The sequence below is a fragment of the Ascidiella aspersa genome, chromosome 8 (genome assembly GCF_963924565.1).
Source record: "Ascidiella aspersa chromosome 8, kaAscAspe10.2, whole genome shotgun sequence".
Classification (NCBI taxonomy): domain Eukaryota; kingdom Metazoa; phylum Chordata; class Ascidiacea; order Phlebobranchia; family Ascidiidae; genus Ascidiella; species Ascidiella aspersa.
This window is the reverse complement of record NC_139454.1, coordinates 18,256,457-18,282,706: the sequence shown is the minus strand read 5'-3', so window position 1 is coordinate 18,282,706 and position 26,250 is coordinate 18,256,457. Positions and strand designations below refer to the sequence as shown.

Genomic DNA, 26,250 nt, shown 5'->3' with positions numbered 1-26,250 from the left:
CTTCCAGTTTTGTTTTAAAGTCGAAATGAATTTGTTGCAAAACAGCATAAAGGGCCGGTCTAGTGCGGGCCGGCGCAAACTGAGTTTTGACGTCGGCCATTTCATCAACTTGGACGTTAATGTCTTGGTTTTGCTCAATGGTGGTCATGATGGAAGTAAAGTAGCAGTTGTAGCTGGACCTAGGATGGCTGACAAAACGCCAATTATTGTTGAAAAGAAACAAATACTCAAGTAACAGATTGCCGCGATTCAGTCACGGCGGTTGTTGATTCGGCAGAAAAGCTTCACAACGTCAAATACAGACTTCAGTCTTCGAGTCAATCAACTTGCTGTTGGCAAATACACAAAAAAGGTTCCAGCGGTCCTAATGTTGAAGTGTTGAAAAACAAGTCAGCTTTACAAGCGGTCACTGTAGAGGGCTTGAACAGAAACTTCTTTGCTTGAACACTTGACACAAGAAGACCTAACAGGAAAATTCGTTCGGGCGCTATTGGATACCGGTGGCAAGCGTAAAAGCACGCTTTGAAATTGACCCGCGTCTTAAGTGGAGGCAAATTTCTTTCGTTTGTTGTTTGTAGCGATAATTATCTCAAAAGCGCAAGTCCTATATCTAACGGTATGCTCTAGGCAAGCGTCGACGGCTTGCTTCAAAATATCTCTTTTGTGAGTAAAAGGTGGCTCTGAAAAGAGCCGTTTTTTGTGTTTGCCACGGCCGTATTGGGGAGGCGTGCGGCTCATCATTGGGGGGGGCTTACTTTTTAGTGGCAGCCTTTTTGGCAGCTGGCTTCTTGGCCTGCTTCTTTGCTGCTGGCTTCTTTGCCTTGACCGCCTTTTTGGGCGACGGCTTTTTGGCCGTCGTCGATTTCTTTGCCGGCGCTTTTTTGGCAGCCGGCTTTTTGGGCGACTTCTTTGCGGCGGGTTTTTTCGCGGCGGCGGCGGCCTTTTTGGCGGTGGTCTTCTTAGCCGAGGCGGAAGCTGGCTTTTTAGCCGCGACGGCTTTCTTGGCTGCCGGCTTTTTGGCGGCAACTGGCTTCTTTTTGGCCTCTTTTTTGACCGGCTTCTTGTCGGTCTTGGCGAGCTTGAAAGAGCCCGAAGCACCAGTTCCCTTGACCTGCACGAGCTGCCCACTTTTGATAAGGCGCCTGATGCAGGTTTTTAAGGGTACGTTGAAGTTGTCGCTGACCTTGTAGTTGTCCTTGACGTACTTGACAATCTTCTGTCGGGACGAGCCGTTTCTTTCTTTAAGCTGTGTAATGGCGGCGGTGACCATCACCTGGTAGGTGGGATGAGTCGCCTGGGTCGGCGATGCCTTCTTGGCTTTCGGCTTGCTGCTATCTCCTGCGCCTCCTGACATTTTGACGATTTCTTTTTTTTTTTTTTTTTTTTTTTTTTTTTTTTTTTTTTTTCTTTTTTTTGAGGGCTCAGTGACCTCAGGGTTTTTGGGGCTAGCAATTTGCTAGGGCCCCCCTTTGGTTTGGGCTCATCATTGCCCTTATTGGTTATTTATTGATATTCGTTTCGGATGTGAACAACGAGCAGTGTGTAATTTTGGTAGCGGACGGCGAAAAGTATGGCGAAAAATAACAGGGGAAACTGGGTGCAGCACGCTGGTGTCATGACTGCAGGGGATGTGTAAACCGTTAAGCAGTGACAAAACTAAAATAAAAACAAATAAGAGGCCTTTACTCCTCCTACAAGGGGAGTATGCATGTTGGCACGAAAGGAAAAGGAAAAACAACAACGAGTAGGAAAAAAGATATTTCTGGGTTTATTTCTTGCTCCCCTCTTTCGAGGATATGCTTTTGTGGTTGCAGAGGGTAGGGACACACTTTGAAATTGTCAATTTCAGTTAAAAAGGGCCTTAATCACAAAACAAAATGGCCGTCGGAAAAACAAAATGGCGTCTCTAAAAACAAAATGGCGGCGATGGTTACTTTTACCTCTCTGAAATCGTTGGTTTCTCTGTATTGGTAGATTAGAAGTTAAGAAATGAAAACAATAATGGACAGAAAGGGAGTCGGGCGGGAACTAGGGTGGAGGGTGTGGGGTGAGAGTGATCTAGCTTGGTTTATAGTAAAGTGATTAACTTTTCGAATAGATCAATATATGTTGGAGTAGTTTTTGCTTGTTCGATTCTATATTTCATACGTATTGATTGATTGAAGGATGTTATCAGTTTTTGCGGCGGAGTGGGGTTTGGGTCAGGGGTTTCTAATATGGCTTTTTTAATTCTGGTTTTCCATATAGTATGGTGTAAGACAGTGTTGAGAAGGGTTATTAGGTTGTTGTTTGGGAAGGGGGTTTGAAGGGGTGTGGTGAATGTGATGTGGGAGTGGTGATTGAAGAAATCTGTTTGGTGGGATGTGAAGGCGGTGTGTATGTATCTGACATGATTTAGGAGGGGTTGTATTTGTGGGCATTCATGAAAAAGATGGACATCCGACTCATAGCGTGTGTGGCAAAGGAGGCAGTTTGGTTGGAGTGACGGAATATTTGGGACTGTGTGGCATTTGACAGGGATTGCATTTGATGCCAGTTTGTAGTTGAATGTTTTAAGGTAGGAGGGAAGCATGGAATGGTGTATGAGTGGCCAGTTGGGGGGATTTCGGTTTTGGTTGGTGGGGTGGAGGTACTGATGTGGGGTTGTAAGTCGGAGATATAAGGGTTTTATTTTGGGGGATATTATTTCGGTTAGGGTCGGGTTATATTTTAAAATGATGTTCCAGATTTGCTTATAGTGTGGGGAAGGGAAAATGGTATGGGGGAGTGTATTTTTGAAACGGAGCTCGTATTTTCGGGCCAATGGAATACCTAGCTGGTGTTCGATTATTTGGGTTTGTGTGTCGGATGGGGTGTCAGCTAAGCGGTGTCGCAAGTATGCGCCTACTTGTCTTATAAGAAAAAGGTCCGAATAGAGGGGAATGTTGGCAATGGAGTAGCCTCCGTGTGGGCGGCTGGCCGCGAGCTTGTCCAATGGGATGGTGGGGTTGCGGGGACCGGTGATGAATTGGCACATTTTCTTGTTTATTTTGTTTTTGATGCGGTCCGGGGGGGAGTAGACGTGGGCTAGTTGGGAGAAGTGAGGGAGAAGCAGGGTTTTGGATAGAATAGATTTAGTGTCAAAAGTGAGAAAGGGGTGTTTGATTAGTGAGGTCTTGTTTACAAATTCGGTGTATGCTGTGTTCCATGCTTGGGTAATTTGGGTGGGGTCGCCAATTGGTATGTTGAGGGGAAATATGGCTAGGGGGTTCCAATTTATGGTGGGGATATTTAGAAAGGGCGGGGGGAGGGAGCGGTTGTAAGTGGCTTTGGTTTTAAGGGGATTGCGGGAGAGGCCAGAGGTGTCGTGAAATTTAGATAAGGTGTCAAATAAGGCAGGCAGGGATTGGTGGTGCGCAAGGGTGAGGGTGACGTCGTCTGCATATGCTATAAATTTAGGGGGGTTTCGGATGGGAGCAGGGGAGGGGGCAATGGAGGGGTTGTTTTGGATACTTTGGAGGAGAGGGTCGAGGGCGATCAGGAAGAGGGTGAGACTTAGCGGGTCGCCTTGTCTCACTCCTCTCCTGATCGCCACGGGTTGGGAGGGGTGACCGTTAATTAGAATTTGGGATGAAGCCGAGGTTTGGGTAGCGGTCAGGTAGTTTACAAAACACGGGGGGAAATTACGGGAAATAAGGGAGTGGGAGAGCCAGGTATGGGTTATGGAGTCAAAGGCTTTTTTGAAGTCGAGCGATATGAAGAAGGAGTGGGTGTCGCTCTGGGATGAGAAATGATATAGGTCGCGGAGGAGGTTGGAGGCGGTGGAGGTATTTTTGTTGGTTTGGGCATGCTGGTTGGGGGAAATAAAATGTTTTAGATGGGGTTTGATGCGGGTGTTGAGAATTTTGTTAAGAATTTTAAGGTCTGTATTTAAAAGTGAGATGGGGCGGAAGTTCGAGAGGGTGTTGGCATCTGTGGTTTTGGGGATTAGTATTATTGCGCCTTCTACGAAAGTAGGAGGGAGAGAGGGGGAGAAGTATGCATGGTTGAGGGCGGGGAGGAGGTGGGGTCCGATTAAATCCCAGCACTCGTTGTAGAACTCGATAGTTAGCCCATCGGGCCCGGGGGTCTTACCAGATGGAAAGGCTTTAATTGCTTGTCGGATTTCTATAAGGGTAATGGGTTGGGTTAGTGCCGTGTTTAACTGGTCTGGAATGGGTATATGGTTATCGGTAAAGTGGTTTAGGTGGTGGTATGTGGGGGGTGATGGTGCATAAAGTTCTCCGTAGAATTTTTTCGCGATGTTGCATAGTTCAACGGGGGTGTCATACGGTAATGAATTTTCGTCTAGTAGTTCTTTAATGTGACTGGAATGTTTTTTAGGTAGCACTAGTTTGTAGAGGGTTTTGGTAGAGAGGTTTTTGTTTTCTATTAAGTTTGCTTTTGCTTTTAACAGATCGTATCGTGCTTTTGATATATAATGTTTGTTTAATTCACGCTTGAGATTCTGGAACTTAACAAGGGTTTGCTGGTAGTTATTGGGATTCATTTCCTCCCTTAATTTGGCTAAGTCCAAATGTTTCTGGGTTATTTCCCGGGAGTTAGTTATGTTGTTCTCTTTATGTACTATTTTATGGAGGGTAGCAGCTCTTTCCTTTATTAGGGTCCAGAAACTGAGCGGGTCAAAGTCGTGTTTTAATGTCGTTAGCCAGTGGAGTTTAACTTGAAGTTTGGTTTTGAAATCTTGGTGTTTCAGAGTTTGGATGTTATTTCTCCAAAGGCCGTGGCCTGTTGGGGGGCGTATGGGTATATTAATGGTTATTAGGACCTGGTCATGATCGGAGAGGGAAAAAGGGGTAACTGAATAGTTGGTGGCTATGATATCTGACGAGATGTAGAATCGATCTATGCGTGATTGTGTGTTCGTTTGTCTTCTTGTAAAAATTTGGGTGTCAGGGTTTGCAGTTCTATAGGGGTCAATTAATTGTATTGTGGCGATGAGTGTGGCTAGAGATTTGTTTATATGGCGGGCTGATTTTGGGGGGTAAATGTCCAAGTGGGGTTGTAAAACAGAATTGAAGTCTCCTGCAAAAACTATCGGGTTTGGGGAGGTGAGGTATGGGTATAGATTTTCAAAGAATTTGGTGTTTGCGGTTCTATTGCCGGATGGGGCGTATATGTTAGTTATGTGGATAGTTGGGTCCAAGTTGGTGATGTCACATGATAAGGTTCTGCCGGTTAAGTCAGAGAAGACGTTTGTTGGGGTGAAGGTGGGGGAGTTAAACAAGATGGCTACTCCCTTAGAGGCAGAGCCTCCGGAGGGGGCGGAGTTAAAAAGGGCGGGGCCGGGGGTCCACTCGTGGGCCCAGGTGGCCTCGTCCTGTGGGGTGGAGTGGGTCTCTTGAAGCAGGATTATATCTGCTCGAGTGGACTTTAGGAGTTCGAAAATGGCTAAACGTCGACGGGGGTTGTGTATGCCCGCGACGTTTAGCGTTATGACTTTTAGGTATGCGGGCATTCTACATTTTACGGTAGTTGCATGATTACAATAAAACAACAGTTATAGGCTACAGTTACTAAATTTAAGTTACACAAACAATAAATAAGGATATATCAACGACAAGGATGGGCGGGGGGGGGAGGGGGTTAGATTGTGGAATCTGGGAGTGTGGGTATGACGCAGTCACAATTTTGTATGTCATCAATAAAGGACGTAAAACATTGGGGGCATTCATAGATGGTGTTTTGGGTTTTGGGGTTTTTGGGTTTACGGTCGGGAGTTGAGTCACCCGATCTATCTCTTTTTGCAGGGTCAACAATGGATGGTTTTGGGAGTCCGGGGTATGCGTAAGAAGGTGTGGGTTTGGGGGGAGGTGGTGGGCGGTCTTCTGGTTGCTTTTCTTTTCGAAATTCCTGCAAGTCTTTCGACTCGCATTTATTTCCATTCTCGTTGTGGTTGTCGGCTTCTTCAAGGTCGTCTTCATCTTCGTGTTCGTCCGACTCTAAGTCTGAGGGGATATTCATGTGAATCGGGACGATGCGATTGATGTTGTCATCGTGGTGAGGTTCAACTTTGTCGGTCACTGCTGGTTGGGATTGGACAATCGTGTGGGCAGGTGGGGGGATGGTTCCGGGTTGGGGGGTACTGGTAGTTTTGGTATGGTTTTCGGGTCTAGTTCCCGCAAGGAAAATATTAGAGGTTGTGGGTCCTGCCAGGTTGGGGAAGATGTCCATGTTTTCTAATATGGCACTAAATATTGGGTCCTGATTGAATTGGTTATGGTTAGGATGGATGTTTGATGCTATTTTTTTATCTAGTATTTCTTTTTCTTTAATTTGCTTCTTTTTCTCTTTTAATTTTGTGCAATGCTCCACCTCGTGGTCCTGTGCTTTGCAGTATTTGCAAAATGGGGGTTGACCATCGTAGTGGATTCCTATTTTGAATGGACCTATCCATGCCTCTTTCGGAAGGGGGCTTTGCATAATTTCAGAATTGACCACTGTTAGTTCACGTTTGCCGTTCTTATAACCATAGGAGTCGCGCATCTCTCTTGATCGGAGGCACGTCGCGAATTTTGCGGAGAATATCCGGGCTAAGGCCTTGTCAGAGAGTCTTATTGGCACGTAGCTGAGACGGACTTTTATCGTATCTGGATTAAATGTTTCTGCATAGCGTGCATGGGGTCTTAGGAGGTTAGCTAGCTCTACAGCTTTTTCTTTGGTCGTGCAAACGAATTGCACTCGACCATTAGGAAGTTGTGTCAGCCCCTCTAGGTTGGTAAACTTAAAGCGAAGGTGAGCCAGAAGGTCATAAATGGCGGGGCGAGAGTGGGCTGGGGTAAACTGAGCTTCTACCTCTGTAGAACGATCGAAATTAATCAGGCTTTTGAGTTCAGCTTCCGTTAAAGGACAACTCGTGGTAGGGGCCATTTCGGCGAGGTACGGAATCTAAATTTCCCGCAGAATTTCAAAAAATTTCCCGAAGTGCCAGGTTTGACAAAATGGCGGCTTGTCAGTTGGCCGGTAGGGCAGTTTATATAGCAATGTTACTCAGGAAATAAGAAAGTTCACACCTGGTTGCAGGGTTGATGGCGCAGCCGCGCTAATCCAATTCCAAGTTGGTTGCAGATGGCGAGAGTAATCCAAGTTGCGTCTTTACGCAGAACTAACTTTTCACTACCCGACTTGGTAGCAGCAAAATAAGTCGCAGATGTAATTTGCGACTGTCTGACAGTATAAATATGTTCAGTTGTCTGGTTGTCAAGCAAAGCTTAAGCGCAGGGATAGACAATCCCAGGGATAGACAATCCCTTCTAAATGGCAATTTGCTTGCTAATTCAATCAACTTCTCTTCGACAACGAAGAAACAATAAAGGATTTATGACGACACAGCACACGCTGGCCATTTGTACGTGGTTTGCGTACCAAAGCGAAATCGGTGAAATGCCGAAAAGGTTTGCTGCCGACTGCTTGCACTTTGGTGTGCTTTTGATTTTAGCAAGAGGCTCGCTTGCCTGGCTGCCCGACCGAGGTGGCGCTTCAAATTTTGTCTACCAGCGCCTGAGGTCCTGTAGCGCGCACCCGTCGACTATCAAGTCGCTGAGTAGGACACACCGTCGTCAGCAACGCTCGAAACGTTCGGCTTTAGCTGAACGACTGCCCTTTTCGAGGTGTTCAGTTGCCAAAACGCCAACGCGCGATCGATTTGGGCCTCCCAAGACTACCCGGTGATATTGCTTTCGAGGCTGGGTCACACCGAGACCGTGTACACGAAAAATTAAAGCCCTGCGATTTGTCGCCTAAGCACAGGCAGTCAGCCAAGGGACCGCCTTTAGAACAGTTTTTGCTGCTGTTCGAGCCAGGCAACAAGCCCTTAACTGAGACTGCCGAAACTGAACCACCGAAAAGAAACAAAACTCATTCTCAATAATGTGTTTGCCTGCCTGCCTGTTGGCAAATTGCAAAATCAGCTTTTCTGTTTTTTCCTAATTGACTAACGTAACGTGCTGCCCGCCTAGCTAAGGCTGTCTCGGGGCCGCACAACACCAACTGTTTCTTTTCGTTTTCCACCGACCGACCGCCTGCCTCCTTCGCCGGTCCGACCCGTTGTTTCTGCTAGCCTCTCCATCCTACCCTACCCTACCTACATTTCTCAACAAGTGCCAGAACGTCATTGTTTTTTTGTTTTGTTTTTTTTGAAATATAATTTTAGTTAGAAAATAGTTTAGCACTTGAAAGCTTTCGGGCCCAACTTTTCTCAGTTTGGGCTCGATTCCACCTATTTCGAACTTACAGTAAATCAATCGCTCGTTGACTAATGTGGGAATGAAAAGAGCAACAATACGATTAGCAAAACACACAAAATGCAGCCTTTTGCAAAGCGATCGGGTTTGTCTCTTTCAAAGTTATGGGTGGCTCTGAAAAGAGCCGTTTTTTGGTTCAGCTGACAAGCAAACCGAAATTTACTTGGAGCTGGTGTATTTGGTGACGGCCTTGGTGCCCTCGGAAACGGCGTGCTTGGCCAACTCGCCAGGCAAAAGCAGACGAACAGCGGTCTGGATTTCCCGACTGCTGATTGTTGAGCGCTTGTTGTAGTGGGCAAGGCGCGAGCTCTCGCTGGCAATACGCTCGAAGATGTCGTTCACGAACGAGTTCATGATGCTCATCGCCTTGCTCGATATGCCGGTGTCAGGGTGGACCTGCTTCAGCACCTTGTAAATGTAGATGCTGAAAGATTCCTTGCGCTTGTGTCGGCGCTTCTTTTTGTTATCGCTGGTGTTGTGCTTCTTGACAGCCTTTTTGGTGCCTTTGCTTGCAGCCATTTTGACAGGAGGTTCTTCAGTGCTTTCGACGACGAAGAGTGTGGCGTGTTTTTCCACTCTCGTCGCTTATAGATCGGAAGAGATGCAAATGACGGCTCGACGCTTTCGCCAATGGAGCAGTGCGAGAGTGCGCGGAAAAAACGATTGGGTGTTACTGCGCGCGCTTTTCAACCGTCGGGCGGTTTTTCGACAGGCGTGGGGATTATAAAAGGCGTTTCAAACCGCCCGCCTTCATTCTTTCGATTTCACTCGAGAAACAAATACAATCGCAAAAAATGTCTGGACGTGGTAAAGGTGGTGGTAAAGCAAAGGCAAAGCCGAAGAGCCGTTCCTCGAGAGCTGGCCTGCAGTTCCCAGTCGGTCGTGTGCACAGACTGATGCGCAACGGCAACTACTCGGAGCGTGTTGGTGCCGGTGCCCCCGTGTACCTGGCAGCCGTGCTCGAGTACCTGAGCGCCGAAGTGCTCGAGTTGGCTGGCAACGCAGCCCGTGACAACAAGAAGACCAGAATCATCCCCCGTCACTTGCAGTTGGCCATTCGCAACGACGAGGAGCTCAACAAGCTGCTCGGCGGTGTAACCATCGCTCAGGGAGGTGTGCTGCCCAATATCCAGGCCGTGCTTCTTCCCAAGAAGACCTCAAAGAAAGTTTAAAGCAACAACTGCTTCACACCAAAAAACGGCTCTTTTCAGAGCCACCCTACAGTTTGAAAGAGAACCATTTGGCTTGCTTAAACTTACTGCTAGTTATAGTACCTGCCTCTACCTTGAAATGTACCCCCCTAGTTCGTTAGTGAGCAGGATTTTACTTGGCAAATAACAAACCTTCGAGCGACGAACGAAAAACTCGCTAAAAGGACGCATGTGTCAAACCGAGATGCTGGCTTACTTGCCAGGGCATAAAGTATTTCGAGGGCCGTTAACGCCAAAAGCCAAAAGGCAACCCCAATCTGCCACTCTGGCATCATTTCGGACCAGACGGCCTAGTAGATCCCCCTACGCGTCCGCGTGATACCACCCGTTGCGAGTCGGGTCGGTGGCTTACGCTTAGCAGTCGAACGCTTTACCGGAGTTTAAAATCTCTTTTCAAAACAATAGGTGGCTCTGAAAAGAGCCGTTGTGTTGTTGATGTTCGGCGTTTGCACGGACTTAAGCACGTTCGCCACGGATTCGGCGGGCGAGCTGGATGTCCTTGGGCATGATGGTGACACGCTTGGCGTGGATGGCGCACAAGTTGGTGTCCTCGAAGAGTCCTACCAAGTAGGCTTCGCTAGCCTCTTGCAGAGCCATGACAGCGCTGCTCTGGAATCGCAGGTCGGTCTTGAAATCTTGGGCGATCTCGCGCACCAAACGCTGGAAGGGCAGCTTGCGGATGAGAAGCTCAGTGGACTTCTGGTAACGACGGATCTCACGGAGAGCGACTGTTCCGGGTCGGTAACGATGGGGCTTCTTGACTCCTCCGGTGGCCGGTGCGCTCTTGCGAGCGGCCTTGGTGGCCAGCTGCTTGCGAGGCGCTTTGCCTCCGGTCGACTTACGGGCGGTTTGCTTTGTACGTGCCATTTCTCTTGACAATTTTTCGATCGACTAGATATCGTTAGAAATGATTTGCAACGCTTTCGACCGACCTTATATACCCGAAAGTACGTTAGCTGATTGGACGAGGGAAAAAAAACATTCTCTCGTCCAATAATCGTTCTTCTCGCCGGCCGAGAGATTTGCGCCTTTCGGCATAATGTGACATGAGACTTATCAGGCCTTTCGAGCCTCGTTCTTTTTCGCCAAAATGCCTTCTAACCGTACTGGACTAAACGACTGGGGCAGCAAGACACACACACACACACACATAGCTTTAGCATTTAACAAAATATCTCTTTTAGCATTTTTGGGTGGCCCTGAAAAGGGCCGGTGATGTTTTTTAGGTTTCGGACATTTTATCCTCCGAATCCGTAGAGGGTACGTCCCTGACGCTTGAGGGCGTAAACGACGTCGAGGGCAGTGACGGTCTTTCGTTTGGCGTGCTCGGTGTAGGTGACGGCGTCACGGATCACATTCTCGAGGAAAACCTTGAGAACGCCTCGAGTCTCCTCGTAAATGAGACCGGAGATACGCTTGACACCACCACGACGGGCCAGACGCCTGATTGCGGGCTTGGTGATTCCCTGGATGTTATCACGCAACACCTTTCTGTGCCTTTTGGCGCCTCCCTTTCCCAATCCTTTTCCTCCTTTGCCGCGTCCTGACATGTTTCTAGCTTTGTCGAGTTAAAAATTCGAACTGTGAAATCTCTCTCTTAGCACCGCCTTTTATACGCTGTGTACTCTCGCGTTTGACGTCACCACGTTCGGGCGCTATTGGATACCGGTGGCAAGCGTAAAAGCACGCTTTGAAATTGACCCGCGTCTTAAGTGGAGGCAAATTTCTTTCGTTTGTTGTTTGTAGCGATAATTATCTCAAAAGCGCAAGTCCTATATCTAACGGTATGCTCTAGGCAAGCGTCGACGGCTTGCTTCAAAATATCTCTTTTGTGAGTAAAAGGTGGCTCTGAAAAGAGCCGTTTTTTGTGTTTGCCACGGCCGTATTGGGGAGGCGTGCGGCTCATCATTGGGGGGGGCTTACTTTTTAGTGGCAGCCTTTTTGGCAGCTGGCTTCTTGGCCTGCTTCTTTGCTGCTGGCTTCTTTGCCTTGACCGCCTTTTTGGGCGACGGCTTTTTGGCCGTCGTCGATTTCTTTGCCGGCGCTTTTTTGGCAGCCGGCTTTTTGGGCGACTTCTTTGCGGCGGGTTTTTTCGCGGCGGCGGCGGCCTTTTTGGCGGTGGTCTTCTTAGCCGAGGCGGAAGCTGGCTTTTTAGCCGCGGCGGCTTTCTTGGCTGCCGGCTTTTTGGCGGCAACTGGCTTCTTTTTGGCCTCTTTTTTGACCGGCTTCTTGTCGGTCTTGGCGAGCTTGAAAGAGCCCGAAGCACCAGTTCCCTTGACCTGCACGAGCTGCCCACTTTTGATAAGGCGCCTGATGCAGGTTTTTAAGGGTACGTTGAAGTTGTCGCTGACCTTGTAGTTGTCCTTGACGTACTTGACAATCTTCTGTCGGGACGAGCCGTTTCTTTCTTTAAGCTGTGTAATGGCGGCGGTGACCATCACCTGGTAGGTGGGATGAGTCGCCTGGGTCGGCGATGCCTTCTTGGCTTTCGGCTTGCTGCTATCTCCTGCGCCTCCTGACATTTTGACGATTTCTTTTTTTTTTTTTTTTTTTTTTTTTTTTTTTTTTTTTTTTTTTTTTTTTTTTTTTTTTTTTTTGTTTTTTGAGGGCTCAGTGACCTCAGGGTTTTTGGGGCTAGCAATTTGCTAGGGCCCCCCTTTGGTTTGGGCTCATCATTGCCCTTATTGGTTATTTATTGATATTCGTTTCGGATGTGAACAACGAGCAGTGTGTAATTTTGGTAGCGGACGGCGAAAAGTATGGCGAAAAATAACAGGGGAAACTGGGTGCAGCACGCTGGTGTCATGACTGCAGGGGATGTGTAAACCGTTAAGCAGTGACAAAACTAAAATAAAAACAAATAAGAGGCCTTTACTCCTCCTACAAGGGGAGTATGCATGTTGGCACGAAAGGAAAAGGAAAAACAACAACGAGTAGGAAAAAAGATATTTCTGGGTTTATTTCTCGCTCCCCTCTTTCGAGGATATGCTTTTGTGGTTGCAGAGGGTAGGGACACACTTTGAAATTGTCAATTTCAGTTAAAAAGGGCCTTAATCACAAAACAAAATGGCCGTCGGAAAAACAAAATGGCGTCTCTAAAAACAAAATGGCGGCGATGGTTACTTTTACCTCTCTGAAATCGTTGGTTTCTCTGTATTGGTAGATTAGAAGTTAAGAAATGAAAACAATAATGGACAGAAAGGGAGTCGGGCGGGAACTAGGGTGGAGGGTGTGGGGTGAGAGTGATCTAGCTTGGTTTATAGTAAAGTGATTAACTTTTCGAATAGATCAATATATGTTGGAGTAGTTTTTGCTTGTTCGATTCTATATTTCATACGTATTGATTGATTGAAGGATGTTATCAGTTTTTGCGGCGGAGTGGGGTTTGGGTCAGGGGTTTCTAATATGGCTTTTTTAATTCTGGTTTTCCATATAGTATGGTGTAAGACAGTGTTGAGAAGGGTTATTAGGTTGTTGTTTGGGAAGGGGGTTTGAAGGGGTGTGGTGAATGTGATGTGGGAGTGGTGATTGAAGAAATCTGTTTGGTGGGATGTGAAGGCGGTGTGTATGTATCTGACATGATTTAGGAGGGGTTGTATTTGTGGGCATTCATGAAAAAGATGGACATCCGACTCATAGCGTGTGTGGCAAAGGAGGCAGTTTGGTTGGAGTGACGGAATATTTGGGACTGTGTGGCATTTGACAGGGATTGCATTTGATGCCAGTTTGTAGTTGAATGTTTTAAGGTAGGAGGGAAGCATGGGATGGTGTATGAGTGGCCAGTTGGGGGGATTTCGGTTTTGGTTGGTGGGGTGGAGGTACTGATGTGGGGTTGTAAGTCGGAGATATAAGGGTTTTATTTTGGGGGATATTATTTCGGTTAGGGTCGGGTTATATTTTAAAATGATGTTCCAGATTTGCTTATAGTGTGGGGAAGGGAAAATGGTATGGGGGAGTGTATTTTTGAAACGGAGCTCGTATTTTCGGGCCAATGGAATACCTAGCTGGTGTTCGATTATTTGGGTTTGTGTGTCGGATGGGGTGTCAGCTAAGCGGTGTCGCAAGTATGCGCCTACTTGTCTTATAAGAAAAAGGTCCGAATAGAGGGGAATGTTGGCAATGGAGTAGCCTCCGTGTGGGCGGCTGGCCGCGAGCTTGTCCAATGGGATGGTGGGGTTGCGGGGACCGGTGATGAATTGGCACATTTTCTTGTTTATTTTGTTTTTGATGCGGTCCGGGGGGGAGTAGACGTGGGCTAGTTGGGAGAAGTGAGGGAGAAGCAGGGTTTTGGATAGAATAGATTTAGTGTCAAAAGTGAGAAAGGGGTGTTTGATTAGTGAGGTCTTGTTTACAAATTCGGTGTATGCTGTGTTCCATGCTTGGGTAATTTGGGTGGGGTCGCCAATTGGTATGTTGAGGGGAAATATGGCTAGGGGGTTCCAATTTATGGTGGGGATATTTAGAAAGGGCGGGGGGAGGGAGCGGTTGTAAGTGGCTTTGGTTTTAAGGGGATTGAGGGAGAGGCCAGAGGTGTCGTGAAATTTAGATAAGGTGTCAAATAAGGCAGGCAGGGATTGGTGGTGCGCAAGGGTGAGGGTGACGTCGTCTGCATATGCTATAAATTTAGGGGGGTTTCGGATGGGAGCAGGGGAGGGGGCAATGGAGGGGTTGTTTTGGATACTTTGGAGGAGAGGGTCGAGGGCGATCAGGAAGAGGGTGAGACTTAGCGGGTCGCCTTGTCTCACTCCTCTCCTGATCGCCACGGGTTGGGAGGGGTGACCGTTAATTAGAATTTGGGATGAAGCCGAGGTTTGGGTAGCGGTCAGGTAGTTTACAAAACACGGGGGGAAATTACGGGAAATAAGGGAGTGGGAGAGCCAGGTATGGGTTATGGAGTCAAAGGCTTTTTTGAAGTCGAGCGATATGAAGAAGGAGTGGGTGTCGCTCTGGGATGAGAAATGATATAGGTCGCGGAGGAGGTTGGAGGCGGTGGAGGTATTTTTGTTGGTTTGGGCATGCTGGTTGGGGGAAATAAAATGTTTTAGATGGGGTTTGATGCGGGTGTTGAGAATTTTGTTAAGAATTTTAAGGTCTGTATTTAAAAGTGAGATGGGGCGGAAGTTCGAGAGGGTGTTGGCATCTGTGGTTTTGGGGATTAGTATTATTGCGCCTTCTACGAAAGTAGGAGGGAGAGAGGGGGAGAAGTATGCATGGTTGAGGGCGGGGAGGAGGTGGGGTCCGATTAAATCCCAGCACTCGTTGTAGAACTCGATAGTTAGCCCATCGGGCCCGGGGGTCTTACCAGATGGAAAGGCTTTAATTGCTTGTCGGATTTCTATAAGGGTAATGGGTTGGGTTAGTGCCGTGTTTAACTGGTCTGGAATGGGTATATGGTTATCGGTAAAGTGGTTTAGGTGGTGGTATGTGGGGGGTGATGGTGCATAAAGTTCTCCGTAGAATTTTTTCGCGATGTTGCATAGTTCAACGGGGGTGTCATACGGTAATGAATTTTCGTCTAGTAGTTCTTTAATGTGACTGGAATGTTTTTTAGGTAGCACTAGTTTGTAGAGGGTTTTGGTAGAGAGGTTTTTGTTTTCTATTAAGTTTGCTTTTGCTTTTAACAGATCGTATCGTGCTTTTGATATATAATGTTTGTTTAATTCACGCTTGAGATTCTGGAACTTAACAAGGGTTTGCTGGTAGTTATTGGGATTCATTTCCTCCCTTAATTTGGCTAAGTCCAAATGTTTCTGGGTTATTTCCCGGGAGTTAGTTATGTTGTTCTCTTTATGTACTATTTTATGGAGGGTAGCAGCTCTTTCCTTTATTAGGGTCCAGAAACTGAGCGGGTCAAAGTCGTGTTTTAATGTCGTTAGCCAGTGGAGTTTAACTTGAAGTTTGGTTTTGAAATCTTGGTGTTTCAGAGTTTGGATGTTATTTCTCCAAAGGCCGTGGCCTGTTGGGGGGCGTATGGGGTATATTAATGGTTATTAGGACCTGGTCATGATCGGAGAGGGAAAAAGGGGTAACTGAATAGTTGGTGGCTATGATATCTGACGAGATGTAGAATCGATCTATGCGTGATTGTGTGTTCGTTTGTCTTCTTGTAAAAATTTGGGTGTCAGGGTTTGCAGTTCTATAGGGGTCAATTAATTGTATTGTGGCGATGAGTGTGGCTAGAGATTTGTTTATATGGCGGGCTGATTTTGGGGGGTAAATGTCCAAGTGGGGTTGTAAAACAGAATTGAAGTCTCCTGCAAAAACTATCGGGTTTGGGGAGGTGAGGTATGGGTATAGATTTTCAAAGAATTTGGTGTTTGCGGTTCTATTGCCGGATGGGGCGTATATGTTAGTTATGTGGATAGTTGGGTCCAAGTTGGTGATGTCACATGATAAGGTTCTGCCGGTTAAGTCAGAGAAGACGTTTGTTGGGGTGAAGGTGGGGGAGTTAAACAAGATGGCTACTCCCTTAGAGGCAGAGCCTCCGGAGGGGGCGGAGTTAAAAAGGGCGGGGCCGGGGGTCCACTCGTGGGCCCAGGTGGCCTCGTCCTGTGGGGTGGAGTGGGTCTCTTGAAGCAGGATTATATCTGCTCGAGTGGACTTTAGGAGTTCGAAAATGGCTAAACGTCGACGGGGGTTGTGTATGCCCGCGACGTTTAGCGTTATGACTTTTAGGTATGCGGGCATTCTACATTTTACGGTAGTTGCATGATTACAATAAAACAACAGTTATAGGCTACAGTTACTAAATTTAAGTTACACAAACAATAAATAAGGATATATCAACGACAAGGATGGGCGGGGGGGGGAGGGGGTTATATTGTGGAATCTGGGAGTGTGGGTATGACGCAGTCACAATTTTGTATGTCATCAATAAAGGACGTAAAACATTGGGGGCATTCATAGATGGTGTTTTGGGTTTTGGGGTTTTTGGGTTTACGGTCGGGAGTTGAGTCACCCGATCTATCTCTTTTTGCAGGGTCAACAATGGATGGTTTTGGGAGTCCGGGGTATGCGTAAGAAGGTGTGGGTTTGGGGGGAGGTGGTGGGCGGTCTTCTGGTTGCTTTTCTTTTCGAAATTCCTGCAAGTCTTTCGACTCGCATTTATTTCCATTCTCGTTGTGGTTGTCGGCTTCTTCAAGGTCGTCTTCATCTTCGTGTTCGTCCGACTCTAAGTCTGAGGGGATATTCATGTGAATCGGGACGATGCGATTGATGTTGTCATCGTGGTGAGGTTCAACTTTGTCGGTCACTGCTGGTTGGGATTGGACAATCGTGTGGGCAGGTGGGGGGATGGTTCCGGGTTGGGGGGTACTGGTAGTTTTGGTATGGTTTTCGGGTCTAGTTCCCGCAAGGAAAATATTGGAGGTTGTGGGTCCTGCCAGGTTGGGGAAGATGTCCATGTTTTCTAATATGGCACTAAATATTGGGTCCTGATTGAATTGGTTATGGTTAGGATGGATGTTTGATGCTATTTTTTTATCTAGTATTTCTTTTTCTTTAATTTGCTTCTTTTTCTCTTTTAATTTTGTGCAATGCTCCACCTCGTGGTCCTGTGCTTTGCAGTATTTGCAAAATGGGGGTTGACCATCGTAGTGGATTCCTATTTTGAATGGACCTATCCATGCCTCTTTCGGAAGGGGGCTTTGCATAATTTCAGAATTGACCACTGTTAGTTCACGTTTGCCGTTCTTATAACCATAGGAGTCGCGCATCTCTCTTGATCGGAGGCACGTCGCGAATTTTGCGGAGAATATCCGGGCTAAGGCCTTGTCAGAGAGTCTTATTGGCACGTAGCTGAGACGGACTTTTATCGTATCTGGATTAAATGTTTCTGCATAGCGTGCATGGGGTCTTAGGAGGTTAGCTAGCTCTACAGCTTTTTCTTTGGTCGTGCAAACGACTTGCACTCGACCATTAGGAAGTTGTGTCAGCCCCTCTAGGTTGGTAAACTTAAAGCGAAGGTGAGCCAGAAGGTCATAAATGGCGGGGCGAGAGTGGGCTGGGGTAAACTGAGCTTCTACCTCTGTAGAACGATCGAAATTAATCAGGCTTTTGAGTTCAGCTTCCGTTAAAGGACAACTCGTGGTAGGGGCCATTTCGGCGAGGTACGGAATCTAAATTTCCCGCAGAATTTCAAAAAATTTCCCGAAGTGCCAGGTTTGACAAAATGGCGGCTTGTCAGTTGGCCGGTAGGGCAGTTTATATAGCAATGTTACTCAGGAAATAAGAAAGTTCACACCTGGTTGCAGGGTTGATGGCGCAGCCGCGCTAATCCAATTCCAAGTTGGTTGCAGATGGCGAGAGTAATCCAAGTTGCGTCTTTACGCAGAACTAACTTTCCACTACCCGACTTGGTAGCAGCAAAATAAGTCGCAGATGTAATTTGCGACTGTCTGACAGTATAAATATGTTCAGTTGTCTGGTTGTCAAGCAAAGCTTAAGCGCAGGGATAGACAATCCCAGGGATAGACAATCCCTTCTAAATGGCAATTTGCTTGCTAATTCAATCAACTTCTCTTCGACAACGAAGAAACAATAAAGGATTTATGACGACACAGCACACGCTGGCCATTTGTACGTGGTTTGCGTACCAAAGCGAAATCGGTGAAATGCCGAAAAGGTTTGCTGCCGACTGCTTGCACTTTGGTGTGCTTTTGATTTTAGCAAGAGGCTCGCTTGCCTGGCTGCCCGACCGAGGTGGCGCTTCAAATTTTGTCTACCAGCGCCTGAGGTCCTGTAGCGCGCACCCGTCGACTATCAAGTCGCTGAGTAGGACACACCGTCGTCAGCAACGCTCGAAACGTTCGGCTTTAGCTGAACGACTGCCCTTTTCGAGGTGTTCAGTTGCCAAAACGCCAACGCGCGATCGATTTGGGCCTCCCAAGACTACCCGGTGATATTGCTTTCGAGGCTGGGTCACACCGAGACCGTGTACCCGAAAAATCAAAGCCCTGCGATTTGTCGCCTAAGCACAGGCAGTCAGCCAAGGGACCGCCTTTAGAACAGTTTTTGCTGCTGTTCGAGCCCGGCAACAAGCCCTTAACTGAGACTGCCGAAACTGAACCACCGAAAAGAAACAAAACTCATTCTCAATAATGTGTTTGCCTGCCTGCCTGTTGGCAAATTGCAAAATCAGCTTTTCTGTTTTTTCCTAATTGACTAACGTAACGTGCTGCCCGCCTAGCTAAGGCTGTCTCGGGGCCGCACAACACCAACTGTTTCTTTTCGTTTTCCACCGACCGACCGCCTGCCTCCTTCGCCGGTCCGACCCGTTGTTTCTGCTAGCCTCTCCATCCTACCCTACCCTACCTACATTTCTCAACAAGTGCCAGAACGTCATTGTTTTTTTGTTTTGTTTTTTTTGAAATATAATTTTAGTTAGAAAATAGTTTAGCACTTGAAAGCTTTCGGGCCCAACTTTTCTCAGTTTGGGCTCGATTCCACCTATTTCGAACTTACAGTAAATCAATCGCTCGTTGACTAATGTGGGAATGAAAAGAGCAACAATACGATTAGCAAAACACACAAAATGCAGCCTTTTGCAAAGCGATCGGGTTTGTCTCTTTCAAAGTTATGGGTGGCTCTGAAAAGAGCCGTTTTTTGGTTCAGCTGACAAGCAAACCGAAATTTACTTGGAGCTGGTGTATTTGGTGACGGCCTTGGTGCCCTCGGAAACGGCGTGCTTGGCCAACTCGCCAGGCAAAAGCAGACGAACAGCGGTCTGGATTTCCCGACTGCTGATTGTTGAGCGCTTGTTGTAGTGGGCAAGGCGCGAGCTCTCGCTGGCAATACGCTCGAAGATGTCGTTCACGAACGAGTTCATGATGCTCATCGCCTTGCTCGATATGCCGGTGTCAGGGTGGACCTGCTTCAGCACCTTGTAAATGTAGATGCTGAAAGATTCCTTGCGCTTGTGTCGGCGCTTCTTTTTGTTATCGCTGGTGTTGTGCTTCTTGACAGCCTTTTTGGTGCCTTTGCTTGCAGCCATTTTGACAGGAGGTTCTTCAGTGCTTTCGACGACGAAGAGTGTGGCGTGTTTTTCCACTCTCGTCGGTTATAGATCGGAAGAGATGCAAATGACGGCTCGACGCTTTCGCCAATGGAGCAGTGCGAGAGTGCGCGGAAAAAACGATTGGGTGTTACTGCGCGCGCTTTTCAACCGTCGGGCGGTTTTTCGACAGGCGTGGGGATTATAAAAGGCGTTTCAAACCGCCCGCCTTCATTCTTTCGATTTCACTCGAGAAACAAATACAATCGCAAAAAATGTCTGGACGTGGTAAAGGTGGTGGTAAAGCAAAGGCAAAGCCGAAGAGCCGTTCCTCGAGAGCTGGCCTGCAGTTCCCAGTCGGTCGTGTGCACAGACTGATGCGCAACGGCAACTACTCGGAGCGTGTTGGTGCCGGTGCCCCCGTGTACCTGGCAGCCGTGCTCGAGTACCTGAGCGCCGAAGTGCTCGAGTTGGCTGGCAACGCAGCCCGTGACAACAAGAAGACCAGAATCATCCCCCGTCACTTGCAGTTGGCCATTCGCAACGACGAGGAGCTCAACAAGCTGCTCGGCGGTGTAACCATCGCTCAGGGAGGTGTGCTGCCCAATATCCAGGCCGTGCTTCTTCCCAAGAAGACCTCAAAGAAAGTTTAAAGCAACAACTGCTTCACACCAAAAAACGGCTCTTTTCAGAGCCACCCTACAGTTTGAAAGAGAACCATTTGGCTTGCTTAAACTTACTGCTAGTTATAGTACCTGCCTCTACCTTGAAATGTACCCCCCTAGTTCGTTAGTGAGCAGGATTTTACTTGGCAAATAACAAACCTTCGAGCGACGACCGAAAAACTCGCTAAAAGGACGCATGTGTCAAACCGAGATGCTGGCTTACTTGCCAGGGCATAAAGTATTTCGAGGGCCGTTAACGCCAAAAGCCAAAAGGCAACCCCAATCTGCCACTCTGGCATCATTTCGGACCAGACGGCCTAGTAGATCCCCCTACGCGTCCGCGTGATACCACCCGTTGCGAGTCGGGTCGGTGGCTTACGCTTAGCAGTCGAACGCTTTACCGGAGTTTAAAATCTCTTTTCAAAACAATAGGTGGCTCTGAAAAGAGCCGTTGTGTTGTTGATGTTCGGCGTTTGCACGGACTTAAGCACGTTCGCCACGGATTCGGCGGGCGAGCTGGATGTCCTTGGGCATGATGGTGACACGCTTGGCGTGGATGGCGCACAAGTTGGTGTCCTCGAAGAGTCCTACCAAGTAGGCTTCGCTAGCCTCTTGCAGAGCCATGACAGCGCTGCTCTGGAATCGCAGGTCGGTCTTGAAATCTTGGGCGATCTCGCGCACCAAACGCTGGAAGGGCAGCTTGCGGATGAGAAGCTCAGTGGACTTCTGGTAACGACGGATCTCACGGAGAGCGACTGTTCCGGGTCGGTAACGATGGGGCTTCTTGACTCCTCCGGTGGCCGGTGCGCTCTTGCGAGCGGCCTTGGTGGCCAGCTGCTTGCGAGGCGCTTTGCCTCCGGTCGACTTACGGGCGGTTTGCTTTGTACGTGCCATTTCTCTTGACAATTTTTCGATCGACTAGATATCGTTAGAAATGATTTGCAACGCTTTCGACCGACCTTATATACCCGAAAGTACGTTAGCTGATTGGCCAAGGAAAAAAAACATTCTCTCGTCCAATAATCGTTCTTCTCGCCGGCCGAGAGATTTGCGCCTTTCGGCATAATGTGACATGAGACTTATCAGGCCTTTCGAGCCTCGTTCTTTTTCGCCAAAATGCCTTCTAACCGTACTGGACTAAACGACTGGGGCAGCAAGACACACACACACACACACATAGCTTTAGCATTTAACAAAATATCTCTTTTAGCATTTTTGGGTGGCCCTGAAAAGGGCCGGTGATGTTTTTTAGGTTTCGGACATTTTATCCTCCGAATCCGTAGAGGGTACGTCCCTGACGCTTGAGGGCGTAAACGACGTCGAGGGCAGTGACGGTCTTTCGTTTGGCGTGCTCGGTGTAGGTGACGGCGTCACGGATCACATTCTCGAGGAAAACCTTGAGAACGCCTCGAGTCTCCTCGTAAATGAGACCGGAGATACGCTTGACACCACCACGACGGGCCAGACGCCTGATTGCGGGCTTGGTGATTCCCTGGATGTTATCACGCAACACCTTTCTGTGCCTTTTGGCGCCTCCCTTTCCCAATCCTTTTCCTCCTTTGCCGCGTCCTGACATGTTTCTAGCTTTGTCGAGTTAAAAATTCGAACTGTGAAATCTCTCTCTTAGCACCGCCTTTTATACGCTGTGTACTCTCGCGTTTGACGTCACCACGTTCGGGCGCTATTGGATACCGGTGGCAAGCGTAAAAGCACGCTTTGAAATTGACCCGCGTCTTAAGTGGAGGCAAATTTCTTTCGTTTGTTGTTTGTAGCGATAATTATCTCAAAAGCGCAAGTCCTATATCTAACGGTATGCTCTAGGCAAGCGTCGACGGCTTGCTTCAAAATATCTCTTTTGTGAGTAAAAGGTGGCTCTGAAAAGAGCCGTTTTTTGTGTTTGCCACGGCCGTATTGGGGAGGCGTGCGGCTCATCATTGGGGGGGGCTTACTTTTTAGTGGCAGCCTTTTTGGCAGCTGGCTTCTTGGCCTGCTTCTTTGCTGCTGGCTTCTTTGCCTTGACCGCCTTTTTGGGCGACGGCTTTTTGGCCGTCGTCGATTTCTTTGCCGGCGCTTTTTTGGCAGCCGGCTTTTTGGGCGACTTCTTTGCGGCGGGTTTTTTCGCGGCGGCGGCGGCGGCCTTTTTGGCGGTGGTCTTCTTAGCCGAGGCGGAAGCTGGCTTTTTAGCCGCGACGGCTTTCTTGGCTGCCGGCTTTTTGGCGGCAACTGGCTTCTTTTTGGCCTCTTTTTTGACCGGCTTCTTGTCGGTCTTGGCGAGCTTGAAAGAGCCCGAAGCACCAGTTCCCTTGACCTGCACGAGCTGCCCACTTTTGATAAGGCGCCTGATGCAGGTTTTCAAGGGTACGTTGAAGTTGTCGCTGACCTTGTAGTTGTCCTTGACGTACTTGACAATCTTCTGTCGGGACGAGCCGTTTCTTTCTTTAAGCTGTGTAATGGCGGCGGTGACCATCACCTGGTAGGTGGGATGAGTCGCCTGGGTCGGCGATGCCTTCTTGGCTTTCGGCTTGCTGCTATCTCCTGCGCCTCCTGACATTTTGACGATTTCTTTCCTACTTCTCTTCGACGAACGAATCAACAATAAAGGATTTATGACGACACAGCACACGCTGGCCATTTGTACGTGGTTTGCGTACCAAAGCGAAATCGGTGAAATGCCGAAAAGGTTTGCTGCCGACTGCTTGCACTTTGGTGTGCTTTTGATTTTAGCAAGAGGCTCGCTTGCCTGGCTGCCCGACCGAGGTGGCGCTTCAAATTTTGTCTACCAGCGCCTGAGGTCCTGTAGCGCGCACCCGTCGACTATCAAGTCGCTGAGTAGGACACACCGTCGTCAGCAACGCTCGAAACGTTCGGCTTTAGCTGAACGACTGCCCTTTTCGAGGTGTTCAGTTGCCAAAACGCCAACGCGCGATCGATTTGGGCCTCCCAAGACTACCCGGTGATATTGCTTTCGAGGCTGGGTCACACCGAGACCGTGTACCCGAAAAATCAAAGCCCTGCGATTTGTCGCCTAAGCACAGGCAGTCAGCCAAGGGACCGCCTTTAGAACAGTTTTTGCTGCTGTTCGAGCCCGGCAACAAGCCCTTAACTGAGACTGCCGAAACTGAACCACCGAAAAGAAACAAAACTCATTCTCAATAATGTGTTTGCCTGCCTGCCTGTTGGCAAATTGCAAAATCAGCTTTTCTGTTTTTTCCTAATTGACTAACGTAACGTGCTGCCCGCCTAGCTAAGGCTGTCTCGGGGCCGCACAACACCAACTGTTTCTTTTCGTTTTCCACCGACCGACCGCCTGCCTCCTTCGCCGGTCCGACCCGTTGTTTCTGCTAGCCTCTCCATCCTACCCTACCCTACCTACATTTCTCAACAAGTGGCAGAACGTCATTGTTTTTTTGTTTTGTTTTTTTTGAAATATAATTTTAGTTAGAAAATAGTTTAGCACTTGAAAGCTTTCGGGCCCAACTTTTCTCAGTTTGGGCTCGATTCCACCTATTTCGAACTTACAGTAAATCAATCGCTCGTTGACTAATGTGGGAATGAAAAGAGCAACAATACGATTAGCAAAACACACAAAATGCAGCCTTTTGCAAAGCGATCGGGTTTGTCTCTTTCAAAGTTATGGGTGGCTCTGAAAAGAGCCGTTTTTTGGTTCAGCTGACAAGCAAACCGAAATTTACTTGGAGCTGGTGTATTTGGTGACGGCCTTGGTGCCCTCGGAAACGGCGTGCTTGGCCAACTCGCCAGGCAAAAGCAGACGAACAGCGGTCTGGATTTCCCGACTGCTGATTGTTGAGCGCTTGTTGTAGTGGGCAAGGCGCGAGCTCTCGCTGGCAATACGCTCGAAGATGTCGTTCACGAACGAGTTCATGATGCTCATCGCCTTGCTCGATATGCCGGTGTCAGGGTGGACCTGCTTCAGCACCTTGTAAATGTAGATGCTGAAAGATTCCTTGCGCTTGTGTCGGCGCTTCTTTTTGTTATCGCTGGTGTTGTGCTTCTTGACAGCCTTTTTGGTGCCTTTGCTTGCAGCCATTTTGACAGGAGGTTCTTCAGTGCTTTCGACGACGAAGAGTGTGGCGTGTTTTTCCACTCTCGTCGGTTATAGATCGGAAGAGATGCAAATGACGGCTCGACGCTTTCGCCAATGGAGCAGTGCGAGAGTGCGCGGAAAAAACGATTGGGTGTTACTGCGCGCGCTTTTCAACCGTCGGGCGGTTTTTCGACAGGCGTGGGGATTATAAAAGGCGTTTCAAACCGCCCGCCTTCATTCTTTCGATTTCACTCGAGAAACAAATACAATCGCAAAAAATGTCTGGACGTGGTAAAGGTGGTGGTAAAGCAAAGGCAAAGCCGAAGAGCCGTTCCTCGAGAGCTGGCCTGCAGTTCCCAGTCGGTCGTGTGCACAGACTGATGCGCAACGGCAACTACTCGGAGCGTGTTGGTGCCGGTGCCCCCGTGTACCTGGCAGCCGTGCTCGAGTACCTGAGCGCCGAAGTGCTCGAGTTGGCTGGCAACGCAGCCCGTGACAACAAGAAGACCAGAATCATCCCCCGTCACTTGCAGTTGGCCATTCGCAACGACGAGGAGCTCAACAAGCTGCTCGGCGGTGTAACCATCGCTCAGGGAGGTGTGCTGCCCAATATCCAGGCCGTGCTTCTTCCCAAGAAGACCTCAAAGAAAGTTTAAAGCAACAACTGCTTCACACCAAAAAACGGCTCTTTTCAGAGCCACCCTACAGTTTGAAAGAGAACCATTTGGCTTGCTTAAACTTACTGCTAGTTATAGTACCTGCCTCTACCTTGAAATGTACCCCCCTAGTTCGTTAGTGAGCAGGATTTTACTTGGCAAATAACAAACCTTCGAGCGACGACCGAAAAACTCGCTAAAAGGACGCATGTGTCAAACCGAGATGCTGGCTTACTTGCCAGGGCATAAAGTATTTCGAGGGCCGTTAACGCCAAAAGCCAAAAGGCAACCCCAATCTGCCACTCTGGCATCATTTCGGACCAGACGGCCTAGTAGATCCCCCTACGCGTCCGCGTGATACCACCCGTTGCGAGTCGGGTCGGTGGCTTACGCTTAGCAGTCGAACGCTTTACCGGAGTTTAAAATCTCTTTTCAAAACAATAGGTGGCTCTGAAAAGAGCCGTTGTGTTGTTGATGTTCGGCGTTTGCACGGACTTAAGCACGTTCGCCACGGATTCGGCGGGCGAGCTGGATGTCCTTGGGCATGATGGTGACACGCTTGGCGTGGATGGCGCACAAGTTGGTGTCCTCGAAGAGTCCTACCAAGTAGGCTTCGCTAGCCTCTTGCAGAGCCATGACAGCGCTGCTCTGGAATCACAGGTCGGTCTTGAAATCTTGGGCGATCTCGCGCACCAAACGCTGGAAGGGCAGCTTGCGGATGAGAAGCTCAGTGGACTTCTGGTAACGACGGATCTCACGGAGAGCGACTGTTCCGGGTCGGTAACGATGGGGCTTCTTGACTCCTCCGGTGGCCGGTGCGCTCTTGCGAGCGGCCTTGGTGGCCAGCTGCTTGCGAGGCGCTTTGCCTCCGGTCGACTTACGGGCGGTTTGCTTTGTACGTGCCATTTCTCTTGACAATTTTTCGATCGACTAGATATCGTTAGAAATGATTTGCAACGCTTTCGACCGACCTTATATACCCGAAAGTACGTTAGCTGATTGGCCAAGGAAAAAAAACATTCTCTCGTCCAATAATCGTTCTTCTCGCCGGCCGAGAGATTTGCGCCTTTCGGCATAATGTGACATGAGACTTATCAGGCCTTTCGAGCCTCGTTCTTTTTCGCCAAAATGCCTTCTAACCGTACTGGACTAAACGACTGGGGCAGCAAGACACACACACACACACACATAGCTTTAGCATTTAACAAAATATCTCTTTTAGCATTTTTGGGTGGCCCTGAAAAGGGCCGGTGATGTTTTTTAGGTTTCGGACATTTTATCCTCCGAATCCGTAGAGGGTACGTCCCTGACGCTTGAGGGCGTAAACGACGTCGAGGGCAGTGACGGTCTTTCGTTTGGCGTGCTCGGTGTAGGTGACGGCGTCACGGATCACATTCTCG

General features: G+C 48.4%; 13 protein-coding genes and 1 pseudogene across 13 annotated transcripts; 3 read left to right on the top strand and 11 right to left on the bottom strand.

Moving 5' to 3' along the window:
• Positions 1-624: 624 nt before the first annotated feature.
• Positions 625-1,362, bottom strand: LOC146136682 (histone H5-like). Its single transcript, XM_083395054.1, has one exon. The coding sequence runs from the start codon at positions 1,352-1,354 to the stop codon at positions 752-754; it is 603 nt and encodes a 200-aa protein (XP_083251180.1). The 5' UTR covers positions 1,355-1,362; the 3' UTR covers positions 625-751.
• Positions 1,363-8,232: 6,870 nt separating this feature from the next.
• On the bottom strand, positions 8,233-8,825 carry LOC146136681 (histone H2B.1). Its single transcript, XM_083395059.1, has one exon. It carries the CDS (start codon positions 8,799-8,801, stop codon positions 8,442-8,444), a length of 360 nt encoding a protein of 119 aa, XP_083251185.1. The 5' UTR covers positions 8,802-8,825; the 3' UTR covers positions 8,233-8,441.
• A 230-nt stretch (positions 8,826-9,055) lies between these two features.
• LOC146136680 (histone H2A) lies at positions 9,056-9,469 on the top strand. The gene has a single exon (XM_083395057.1). It carries the CDS (start codon positions 9,077-9,079, stop codon positions 9,452-9,454), a length of 378 nt encoding a protein of 125 aa, XP_083251183.1. The 5' UTR covers positions 9,056-9,076; the 3' UTR covers positions 9,455-9,469.
• Positions 9,470-9,924: 455 nt separating this feature from the next.
• Positions 9,925-10,490, bottom strand: LOC146136679 (histone H3). The gene has a single exon (XM_083395056.1). It carries the CDS (start codon positions 10,358-10,360, stop codon positions 9,950-9,952), a length of 411 nt encoding a protein of 136 aa, XP_083251182.1. The 5' UTR covers positions 10,361-10,490; the 3' UTR covers positions 9,925-9,949.
• Positions 10,491-10,690: 200 nt separating this feature from the next.
• LOC146136678 (histone H4) lies at positions 10,691-11,072 on the bottom strand. Its single transcript, XM_083395060.1, has one exon. The coding sequence runs from the start codon at positions 11,041-11,043 to the stop codon at positions 10,732-10,734; it is 312 nt and encodes a 103-aa protein (XP_083251186.1). The 5' UTR covers positions 11,044-11,072; the 3' UTR covers positions 10,691-10,731.
• A 92-nt stretch (positions 11,073-11,164) lies between these two features.
• Positions 11,165-12,023, bottom strand: LOC146136677 (histone H5-like). The gene has a single exon (XM_083395055.1). It carries the CDS (start codon positions 12,013-12,015, stop codon positions 11,413-11,415), a length of 603 nt encoding a protein of 200 aa, XP_083251181.1. The 5' UTR covers positions 12,016-12,023; the 3' UTR covers positions 11,165-11,412.
• Positions 12,024-18,915: 6,892 nt separating this feature from the next.
• Positions 18,916-19,508, bottom strand: LOC146136676 (histone H2B.1). The gene has a single exon (XM_083396070.1). It carries the CDS (start codon positions 19,482-19,484, stop codon positions 19,125-19,127), a length of 360 nt encoding a protein of 119 aa, XP_083252196.1. The 5' UTR covers positions 19,485-19,508; the 3' UTR covers positions 18,916-19,124.
• A 230-nt stretch (positions 19,509-19,738) lies between these two features.
• On the top strand, positions 19,739-20,152 carry LOC146136675 (histone H2A). Its single transcript, XM_083396059.1, has one exon. The coding sequence runs from the start codon at positions 19,760-19,762 to the stop codon at positions 20,135-20,137; it is 378 nt and encodes a 125-aa protein (XP_083252185.1). The 5' UTR covers positions 19,739-19,759; the 3' UTR covers positions 20,138-20,152.
• Positions 20,153-20,502: 350 nt separating this feature from the next.
• On the bottom strand, positions 20,503-21,065 carry LOC146136674 (histone H3). Its single transcript, XM_083395196.1, has one exon. It carries the CDS (start codon positions 21,041-21,043, stop codon positions 20,633-20,635), a length of 411 nt encoding a protein of 136 aa, XP_083251322.1. The 5' UTR covers positions 21,044-21,065; the 3' UTR covers positions 20,503-20,632.
• A 307-nt stretch (positions 21,066-21,372) lies between these two features.
• On the bottom strand, positions 21,373-21,754 carry LOC146136673 (histone H4). Its single transcript, XM_083395320.1, has one exon. It carries the CDS (start codon positions 21,723-21,725, stop codon positions 21,414-21,416), a length of 312 nt encoding a protein of 103 aa, XP_083251446.1. The 5' UTR covers positions 21,726-21,754; the 3' UTR covers positions 21,373-21,413.
• Positions 21,755-21,846: 92 nt separating this feature from the next.
• LOC146136672 (histone H5-like) lies at positions 21,847-22,738 on the bottom strand. Its single transcript, XM_083395822.1, has one exon. It carries the CDS (start codon positions 22,698-22,700, stop codon positions 22,095-22,097), a length of 606 nt encoding a protein of 201 aa, XP_083251948.1. The 5' UTR covers positions 22,701-22,738; the 3' UTR covers positions 21,847-22,094.
• Positions 22,739-23,608: 870 nt separating this feature from the next.
• Positions 23,609-24,221, bottom strand: LOC146136671 (histone H2B.1). The gene has a single exon (XM_083396068.1). The coding sequence runs from the start codon at positions 24,195-24,197 to the stop codon at positions 23,838-23,840; it is 360 nt and encodes a 119-aa protein (XP_083252194.1). The 5' UTR covers positions 24,198-24,221; the 3' UTR covers positions 23,609-23,837.
• A 230-nt stretch (positions 24,222-24,451) lies between these two features.
• Positions 24,452-24,865, top strand: LOC146136670 (histone H2A). The gene has a single exon (XM_083396061.1). The coding sequence runs from the start codon at positions 24,473-24,475 to the stop codon at positions 24,848-24,850; it is 378 nt and encodes a 125-aa protein (XP_083252187.1). The 5' UTR covers positions 24,452-24,472; the 3' UTR covers positions 24,851-24,865.
• A 367-nt stretch (positions 24,866-25,232) lies between these two features.
• Positions 25,233-25,778, bottom strand: LOC146136669 (histone H3-like; annotated as a pseudogene).
• Positions 25,779-26,250: the final 472 nt, after the last annotated feature.

Coding starts and splice junctions, on each gene's coding strand:
- LOC146136682 (XM_083395054.1), bottom strand. CDS start 1,354: ATGTCAGGAGGCGCAGGAGATAGCAGCAAGCCGAAAGCCAAGAAGGCA.
- LOC146136681 (XM_083395059.1), bottom strand. CDS start 8,801: ATGGCTGCAAGCAAAGGCACCAAAAAGGCTGTCAAGAAGCACAACACC.
- LOC146136680 (XM_083395057.1), top strand. CDS start 9,077: ATGTCTGGACGTGGTAAAGGTGGTGGTAAAGCAAAGGCAAAGCCGAAG.
- LOC146136679 (XM_083395056.1), bottom strand. CDS start 10,360: ATGGCACGTACAAAGCAAACCGCCCGTAAGTCGACCGGAGGCAAAGCG.
- LOC146136678 (XM_083395060.1), bottom strand. CDS start 11,043: ATGTCAGGACGCGGCAAAGGAGGAAAAGGATTGGGAAAGGGAGGCGCC.
- LOC146136677 (XM_083395055.1), bottom strand. CDS start 12,015: ATGTCAGGAGGCGCAGGAGATAGCAGCAAGCCGAAAGCCAAGAAGGCA.
- LOC146136676 (XM_083396070.1), bottom strand. CDS start 19,484: ATGGCTGCAAGCAAAGGCACCAAAAAGGCTGTCAAGAAGCACAACACC.
- LOC146136675 (XM_083396059.1), top strand. CDS start 19,760: ATGTCTGGACGTGGTAAAGGTGGTGGTAAAGCAAAGGCAAAGCCGAAG.
- LOC146136674 (XM_083395196.1), bottom strand. CDS start 21,043: ATGGCACGTACAAAGCAAACCGCCCGTAAGTCGACCGGAGGCAAAGCG.
- LOC146136673 (XM_083395320.1), bottom strand. CDS start 21,725: ATGTCAGGACGCGGCAAAGGAGGAAAAGGATTGGGAAAGGGAGGCGCC.
- LOC146136672 (XM_083395822.1), bottom strand. CDS start 22,700: ATGTCAGGAGGCGCAGGAGATAGCAGCAAGCCGAAAGCCAAGAAGGCA.
- LOC146136671 (XM_083396068.1), bottom strand. CDS start 24,197: ATGGCTGCAAGCAAAGGCACCAAAAAGGCTGTCAAGAAGCACAACACC.
- LOC146136670 (XM_083396061.1), top strand. CDS start 24,473: ATGTCTGGACGTGGTAAAGGTGGTGGTAAAGCAAAGGCAAAGCCGAAG.